Source organism: Wasmannia auropunctata, unplaced genomic scaffold (assembly GCF_000956235.1).
Source record: "Wasmannia auropunctata unplaced genomic scaffold, wasmannia.A_1.0 LD336041.1, whole genome shotgun sequence".
In the NCBI taxonomy this organism is placed as follows: Eukaryota; Metazoa; Arthropoda; class Insecta; order Hymenoptera; family Formicidae; genus Wasmannia; species Wasmannia auropunctata.
In genome coordinates this window covers 576,558-585,604 of record NW_012026849.1, presented here as the reverse complement: position 1 = coordinate 585,604, position 9,047 = coordinate 576,558, and the positions used below count along the sequence as shown (strand labels likewise).

The following is a 9,047-nucleotide window of genomic DNA, read 5'->3' as shown; positions in this document are numbered from 1 at the left end:
CGGCGGGACGTTCAGGATTTTCTGTGATAAATTCTGGCCGTCTCCTCGCGAATAATACCTTGTTGAACGGCAAAAATCAGTACGCTCTATAAGTATAGACAATGTGCGATATATATACATATATATATATATGTATATAATATACAATATAATATATTGTATATATTATATATAATATATATTATACATATTATATATAAATATATATGTATATCTCGCGTGCCCTCTTCCGAATTCATCTTGTTACACGCTGTGCTCACTAGTCCCAAGTATGTATAAACAACGGTGTTCACGATACGTTCTCAGAGAGATACGCCATTCGGAAACCTCTGTACATTCGGACCTACTTTTTATTCGTCCGGGAACCCGAATCATTTTCGCCGCACGATCGCACGCGCAACAGGATGGCCACGCGCAAGGCAAACGTCTTGCATCGGAACTTGGTTTGTACACGGAGGTACGCGATACCAGTCTTCTTTCTCCGCCCCGGAGAGAGAGAGGTGTGCATAATCCGACCCACGACGGACTCCTGGGCACAGCGCGGCGTTTGATAGTGCATCGAAGCGCATCGTTCTCCTTTCGACGATATTGTTGATTTTTAACTGGATGATTATTATCGTTTACCTGTAGCAATGTGATCGATCGATTATAACGACGCACGACCTGCCAGGAAGGAACGCGCGCCGACCGGCGCGTAACTTTTAAACTGTCTGTCGGCAAAAGCTGGGGATGAAAATATGTAACACGCTGGAGCTAAGTATCGCGATTGTATCAATTAACGGTCAAACGTGGCTGTCAACAACCGCTTGGCATTCTCGAGGCAAACCTTTCTACCTAGTGAGATTCTGAGATAAATATATAGTTGTTTGACGGTACTTGTATCATAAGAACTACGGAGATCATTTATTGGCGCCAGATGAAAAAGGGAAGGGCCAATCAAGGCGATCGAAATCGTTTTCTTCTTTTCACCGGTCGCGTAGAACTCCTTGAAAGCTTATCCTCGAAGTCGCGCTGCGCGAAAAGATACCGGAGGCCGCCCAAGTCTCGTTCCGTAATGCGATTTCTTCCATCTGGCGCAACGCAAAAGGAAGAAAGAAAAAAGATGCCACTACGCTCATGAGATTCGCGTAAAAAGTTACATACCGGTCGCGCTCCTCCTTGGCAGACCGTGGATTTTCAGCGAAGCTAAAGGACACCGCCGTGGCGTCCAGGCCGAACAAGTTTAGGGACAATTTTTTCACGGGTAGCCGCGGTAGGGTACGATTCTCGAATCGGGAGAATATAGCAATTTTAAATGGCGAACGTGTAAGACGCGATCGAACGTGCGAGGCGAGGCGAGGTAAACGAGCTGTGCGAAATTTTTTTTTTCATTTGCGCGCGAGAGAGAGAGAAAGAGAGAGAGAGAGAGAGAGCGAGAGAAAAAGAAAGAGTGAGAGGACGCGGTAAGGAGTGTGTTTCAAAAACGCACGTGCAGCAGCCTCTCCCGATGGGAGAAGGGAGGTCCCAGCGAACAGGACGAGAGAGACTCCCCTTAGGATTCCTTTCGCTTTCCGACATGCGCGCTTTATTTCGAGTTCGAGAGTCGCCGTCTCGGGATGAATTTGTCCACTCCATTCAGCTGTCGCAAAATGCAAAGTATTTAAGCCAATTAGCAGACAACAGAGATGTATACATTTAATAGTGTAAGGGCCAGCCGCGATTCATGTTCCAAACGATTTATTACTGCGTGTGCGCACACACATGCATATATACAACGTACATATGTGTGTATGTATGTATGTATGTGTGTCTACATTTTTTTTTACATAAAATAGAGAATTTAGAGAATTTAATTTACGATCATGAGAGAAAGAGGATAATCAACTGAATTTTAATCATTTATCTTAGCCGACACGTATACATGCGACGTTTTTGCGCGCATCGCATGTTTTTAAACATTTGTATCGCGAAAGCAGTTTTTTGACGAATTTTCTTGATCATCTATTGCCCCAGTGTAATTTTAAAATCGCTTCGCCAGCTTGCTTTGTTACTGTACAATTTTCACCTTTCGCTCTTCGAGCAGCCCGATTAGTCGATAATTTTAAAGTTTTGTAACATAAAAATATATCTCTATTCGTCCTCCTCCTGTCTTCAGAAAGAAGAAAATGTAGATCTGTTATTCGCGCGCTACCCATATTTTGTATATATCGAAGACTCTGAAATCTCAACGAATAATTTGGACAGTGGAGGATTAACGTATCTCTTGATTTTCGATCGCGCGTGTAACTCGTTAAATTGTTGTCTCGATCGGTGCCCCCCTGTAGCCGCGACAAAGTCTCGCGGCATGTAGTCCTTCCGCGTGCTTCGCGCTCGCACGTCTTTCCGCGTATTCTTTTTTTACGTTTTCAGTTTGCATACGTCTGGCACGGGGCGCATGCACGTGTGGCCTTTGAAAAAGTCCCCACGAGGCGCGCCCGCGGAAAACTCAATTAATTACGAGATCTTTGGAACATGTGTTGCGGCGGAAGTAAAGTAACCTAAGTTTCCTAACGTCATGAGTAAAAGCATTGTGTTCAGAAACAAATATAACTATAATACGACTGACAGAAAGAGAGAGAGAGAGAGAGAAAGAGAGAGATACGTCTGAAAGGCAACGCGCGAGCGTCCTTTGAGAATCGAGTATGAAAGGGTAATGATAATATCTTGGCGTCTCTTTCGGCGTACACCGATCGGGACAAAAAATATAAGGGATGAATGGAACGAGGAGCAAGAGAGAGAAAGTGTGTATGTGCATCGAGCGTATGTGTGTGAGAGAACGGGAGAAAGTGAAAAAAAAAAGTGAATTAAGAAACAAAAAACCGATTTATTAAGCTGAAAAAAAAATAATTAACAAAACTCCATACCGGATGAAGGAAAATGAACTTGTATCTAACGTGTATACATTGTCATAACATTATTATGATGATTATTATAATTATTATTATATATAATAATGTAATTGAAAATTTGAAACGATATTACATAAGGTTAATAATAAACAAAAGCATCTTCACCTTCTGCTGTTATCTTTTCTTCCGCTGCCACCTCTCGTCGTGCCGCATCCGATCCACCCTTGCGCGCAGGGACGGAGACTTATTCCTTATGGAGGGTATGGAGCTTTCCATACCCAGAGATCCTGTGGATGTGAAATTCCACACCCTGAATTCGGGGGTAATTATTGAAAAAAAATTTTTCAAAAGTAATTATCTAAAAGAGCTAATTCTTGCGTGATATCGAGATAAAATTTAAAGAAAAATATTTATATTTGTAAAAAAAAAATATGAAAAGAAATTAAATATAAAGGTCGAAATATATTTCGACATATAACAGAAGAGATAAAATATTTGTGTTGTTACGTACCCCCTCCCCCCCTCTCACCGCTTAAATAAGATACTCCGCACCCAGAAAATTCAAAAGTCCCGTCCCTGCTTGCGCGAGAAGACGCGTGCAAAAATGATTTAGCGCGTTCACGATACGTGTACCTAATAGTGTTTTGCAGTATTCTGAAGATGCTGATTCTTCTGGTTCAACGAACAGATTATTAAGAAAAGAATAGAGGTACGTAAAAAGTGATATGTAAAAAAAGCATTCTATAAAATATGAACATTGACACAAGGGAAATAAATTCAAATAAATTCAACGTATAATACTGTAAAAGAAAGATAAGAAAAAAATCCTACATATACATTTCTAGCATTTTTTTTTATTTGTCGTATTTGACATTCGATTTTATGAAATTTGTTTGACTAATATTGACAGTTTACCAATCAAGCTTAAAATAGTTTTATTAATTTTATAAAATTTGGCTTTAATCGTTCAAATATTAAAATTATTACTGCAGTGATATTGCAATTAGTATAGTGTATACACCCTGTGTGATTATAAATATATCATATACATAAATAATTACACGAAAAATATACATAATCTACAGATATGAACAATAATTTGGTGATTATTATATATATATATATATATATATATATATATATATATATCACAGGGTGTATACACTATACTAATTGCAATATCACTGCAGTAATAATTTTAATATTTGAACGATTAAAGCCAAATTTTATGAAATTATATATATATGTATGTGTGTGTGTGTATACATATATGTATATTAAATTAATTAAAGTTGTTTAATTTTTAAATTTTAAATATTAAATAATTACAATTAGTCAATTATTCAATACATATATTTTTTAATAATTAATTTAATATACGTATGTATATTTGTATATTAAATAATTAAAATTATTTATTTAAATATCTATTAATAATTAATCAGTTTTTTTTTAATCCGTTATTTAATAATATATATAATGATACGCGCATGCACGTTGTACGCATTTACACGTCACACACACATACACACAATTAAATATCTGAATTTTATAAAACTGAATAATTATTATTGATAAATATTTAATTAAATAATTTAAGTTATTTAATGTTATAATATTAAATAAGGTATTAAAAAAAAAAAAAAAACGAAATTGGATAATACTTTATCGATCCCAATCATCGATTCGTCGCGGGCGAGTTGATTGTGCAGCAGAAGAGAACCTCTCTGTTGTTGAGTAAAGCGATTTTCGCCAGTCCCGTGAGAAGTCGCTAACGCCGCTCTTCAGCAAGGCAACATGTCCGTCTCGCGGGAGAGGAAAGCGTGTCAATTATTAGTGCTTCAATTTTTTAGCGATTACAGCTGGACGAATGGCACCTACGCTGAACTAGCCGCGCGAAACTGATCTACGGCGGAGAGGAAGAGAAAATGAGTTTTTCCGTGAAGAAGACCGGCGGCAGAATGTGGCACGAGGCACGCAAGCAGGAGAAGAAGATCCGCGGCATGCTGGTCGATTATCGTCGCAGAGCGGAACGTAGACGGGATTACTATGAAAAAATTGTGAGTACTACGCGTAAACATACTGGATTTCCTTCGTGTAGCCCGAAATGGATCGACTCTGCGTATTATATTTTTACGAAAAATTCGATCTTCCTCTATTTTTTGGTTTTAACCAAAAAATACAGGAAAAAAGGGTTAAGAAAAGAATAAAGGTTCCTTTATTCTTTTCCTGCTTCCCTCTTTTACGTTTAATATTCCAAGAGGAGAGTATTGCTAAGACACGCGTAACAGTTAAAAACTTTCTTTTATTGTGCTCCATTTCCAGAAATCCGATCCTACTCAATTCCTCCAATTGCATGGTAGACCATGCAAGATACACTTGGATCCGGCGATAGCTGCCGCTGGTGACAGTCCTGCGAACATGTGAGTGCTGCAACATAGTACAGCCGCTAATTGTGCTCGTTCAGCAGTAGAAAATGATGTATATTTTATTCATATATGTATCTATAGGATGCCATGGCAGGGCAACGATGACAATCTTATAGATCGTTTTGATGTACGAGCGCATCTGGATTGGATACCAGAGCCAGTAGATACTATTGATGTTGATATTGCTCTGACAAGCGAAGACAGACATATCAACTATGAGCGCTATCGTATAATCGTGCAAAATGAATTTCTGAATGGTACGTTGCTTTTCTTCTCATCATTGTGTAGGAATCTTTTGCCACTCTTTCTTACATCTTCAATCGAACATCTCTTCTTCAGTGACTGAAGAGAAGTTTCTTCATCAAATACATTTGGAAGAACAGTTCGGTTCGTCGACAAAGTTAGAGGCTGCGAAAGATAAAAAGAAATCCTCTAATAACGCTGCCATCGGATATAATTATGAAACCGAAGAGCCGATACCCGAACCAGTAAAGACAACAGATCCAGTTATATCGGAAGAGAAGGGAGATGATGAAGATAGCGATATAGATTTAGGTACCATTATTTTACTTAAATTAATATTTAAAACATTGTTGACCGGGCATTTTGCGTAGAAACTAACACCTGTGGCCGATTTAAATTTTTAACCATATCAATAAACTCACTGGTCTGTTTGCGCAACAAAATTTTTTAATGTAATATATTACTTTTTTTTTAGATATATGCGTGGATGTATCTCAAATAGAGCCATCTCAGGCGCACGAGATGAATTTGGTAGCTCAAAAATATGGACTTTTAGGTGCTGATTACTTTAGCTTTTTAACACAAGATTTTGAAGAAGCTGAAACCTTGCGGCAAGCTCGTAAGCAAGAGGAGGAGAAAGCTATGTACTCGGTAAATAGTTACATCAATTTAAATATTCTAAAAATCAATATATCTTTATAAACACAACACATTTTTTATATATTATATATAATATACTAAAGCATCAAATATCTGAAAATATATTTAAATGAATATTTTCCATTTTAATAGGGTCGACGTTCGCGTAGAGAAAGGCGTGCTTTCAGGGAAAAGAAGATGATAGGTCGCGTTATGAGTCCACCTAGGTAATAATTCATTACACTTCCACAAGCAAATATGCTTTTTTTTTACGTTATTATTGTTTATAAAAAAATTCTATCTTTGTCTTAGCTATGCGGCTAGGGAAAGCCCGGAGTACAATCCTTATAGAAAATCCTCTTCCAAGTCGCGGTCGCGATCGACATCACCTGTAAATACGGGACAGATTACTTACATCACAAGCTTCGGCGGGGAGGAAGAGACTCACGGTAGTACATCACACGTAACTTCGTCGAATTCGAGAAAAGTCAATTATTCGTATCTCAGACGGCGGAGGTCGGACAGTCCTGCTTTCAACGACAGGACTGTCAGTAGAAAAATATCCAAGTCCAGGTCGAGAAGTTGTTCACGTTCCATTAGTAGGAATAAATCGTATAGGTCACGTGATAGGAAACGAAGTGGATCTAGGCTGAGGTAAGTTGCGAGAAGAAGAACGTAACAGACAATTGTTGACACAATATTTTAACTCTGTAATACATGTAATATTTAATCTGTCTCAGATCCAGACGAACACGCTCGAGACCTCGGAAGTATACAAGATCCCGCACAAGAAGTCGCTCCAGACGATCGCGAACGCGTAGTAAATCACGGTCGCGCTGCAGAAGCGTCAGCCGATCCCGATCCCGTTCAATTTCTCGATCGAGGTCGAGATCTAGATCACGCTCGCGTCTGAAGAGATCGAGGAGTTCGTCCTCGAGCACATCGAAATCGAGATCGAGGTCTAAATCGCGTAACAGAAGCCATTCTAGAGACAGCTATCGGAAAAAGCGATACTCGGTGTCGAAGTCAAGATCCAAGTCCCGCTCGAGATCGAAGTCTCCGTCACGATCAAGATCGAGATCGAGAAGCCAATCTAGCTGTAAGCGAGCGCGAAGCGATGATAACAAGACGCCAGCACTACCCAGGTAAAGATTTCGCCGATTCCTTCGGGAATTAAATTATTGTAACGTAAGCCGTATACAACTAATTCTTTTACGTGCAGGTATTATGGCCGACGTGGAAAATCGTCAAGTCTTGAGCTGGAGCTATCCGATAACGAAGAAAAATCCGGTCCAGCAGCACCGAAGACACCGATAAATACAAACGTGTAAGCATTTTATGAGTAATCTTAATTTTTCGCGCATCTTAAGTTACGCTTGGGGGATCTCAATTTTTTCTGAATATTTCAGGAACAAGCCAAAAGCAGGGTTAAGTACAAATTCTGGTGGCGGACACAAAGTCAGTAAGAACCATAACGCTTTCTTAGTCACTTAACGCACAGAGAATAGAGACAGAACATACTTATATAAGTACCATGTCTATATAAGTATTTTAATGTCTATATGTCTTCCATCTGAACGAAGAAAACCTCGGCAAGCGCGTTTTCATTATACATATCGCGATGTAACGTATTCTACATTTATTTGTTTTATTTTTAATTCATTCTGAAGCAGAATTTTAACGTTAAAACCAAAGAATTTGAAAACTTCCATGTACTATTTTATTTTGAAGATTATTCTTTTGGAATCTCAAATTGACTGCCCTATTATCTTTTTTTCATTCGTTCGTAATTGAATTCTAATCGTTCAATAAAGGAAATGATAAATTTTTGTAATATATATGTGTGTTACCAAAACCTATAATCCGTCAAAACTCGATTTCATTAGTTTTAACAACTAGTTCTCACTAATGAAATCGGATTTTACCAAATTATGAATTTTGACATATATATTCAGTCACATCCTATAATTGATTGATAATAATATATTATTAATGTGCATATGCTATGTATTGTTGTATGTGCAATGGATACTTTTAAAGACTTTTAAATTATATGAAAAATATCGATACCTTCTCTATAGACTTTTAAGAGTTTTATATTTTTCAGTCGTTGAAAATCACACCCCAGGAGCGGCTTAAGAAGAAAATGCAGGCCCTGTTAAACAGGCAGTGTAAGCAGAATATCTTAAAGAATAAAGGAGTGGTATGTGTCATAAAAATACAATTGTGAAATGAATTCTTTTCAGACAAAGCTGACAAGAAGGCAGAGCAGTTGAGAATCGAGAAGATGGAGCAGCAGAGACAGGATCGGGAGGACGAGATTCGAGAAATGTCTCTGAAACTTCGTAGAAAGTAAATAATTTTCCACAGATTGTGAATGCGGCGCGCGTTAATTTTTTAAAACTCGCCAACTTGAATAGCGACGTGAATTCTGTTTCTTCGCTTTTCAGGCAAAGAGAACGAAGACATCGCTATGAGGGCCACAGTTCCGACACGCGGTCTTCCGTGTCCCGTACACCAAGTCCGAGCCGTAGTCCAAGATCGCATCATGCCGTACGTCGCGATAGACGAGACACGGACGGCGATCGCGAGCGGGATAGGGAAAGAGAGAGGGACAGAGAGAGGGATCGGCGCGATGATCGGGATCGGACTGATCGGAGTAGAACAGAGTCGCGTAGGAGATACAGAGATTCGCCGCTTCGTTCACTGAGTCCGAGGAGCAATCGGTAAAAAAATCCCTCGTATCTGACCGCCTAAAATTGCGATTACCGAGTTGCACCGACAATGCGTTCACTGGACATTAGCAATTTTTTGTCTCTATATGACGTCTTTACATTAGTCCTGATCACTATAACACAGAGAGAGAGAG

General features: G+C 38.7%; 1 protein-coding gene across 3 annotated transcripts in view; it reads left to right on the top strand.

The window, feature by feature from the left end:
- Positions 1-4,575: 4,575 nt before the first annotated feature.
- Positions 4,576-9,047, top strand: part of LOC105451891 (CLK4-associating serine/arginine rich protein) — a 5,101-nt gene continuing 629 nt past the window's right edge. The window contains exons 1-13 of one of the 3 annotated variants that reach the window (XM_011692610.1): positions 4,576-4,927; positions 5,193-5,290; positions 5,378-5,553; positions 5,636-5,851; positions 6,015-6,190; positions 6,332-6,405; positions 6,491-6,832; positions 6,919-7,323; positions 7,401-7,505; positions 7,588-7,636; positions 8,286-8,349; positions 8,425-8,530; positions 8,599-8,904. In XM_011692610.1, the coding sequence (XP_011690912.1) occupies positions 4,796-4,927; positions 5,193-5,290; positions 5,378-5,553; positions 5,636-5,851; positions 6,015-6,190; positions 6,332-6,405; positions 6,491-6,832; positions 6,919-7,323; positions 7,401-7,505; positions 7,588-7,636; positions 8,286-8,349; positions 8,425-8,530; positions 8,599-8,904 (2,249 nt within the window). In that variant the 5' untranslated portion in view covers positions 4,576-4,795. Of the gene's footprint in view, positions 4,928-5,192; positions 5,291-5,377; positions 5,554-5,635; positions 5,852-6,014; positions 6,191-6,331; positions 6,406-6,490; positions 6,833-6,918; positions 7,324-7,400; positions 7,506-7,587; positions 7,641-8,285; positions 8,350-8,424; positions 8,531-8,598; positions 8,905-9,047 lie in introns of those variants that run through there. The other 2 variants (XM_011692611.1, XM_011692612.1) reach the window with 2 other exon arrangements.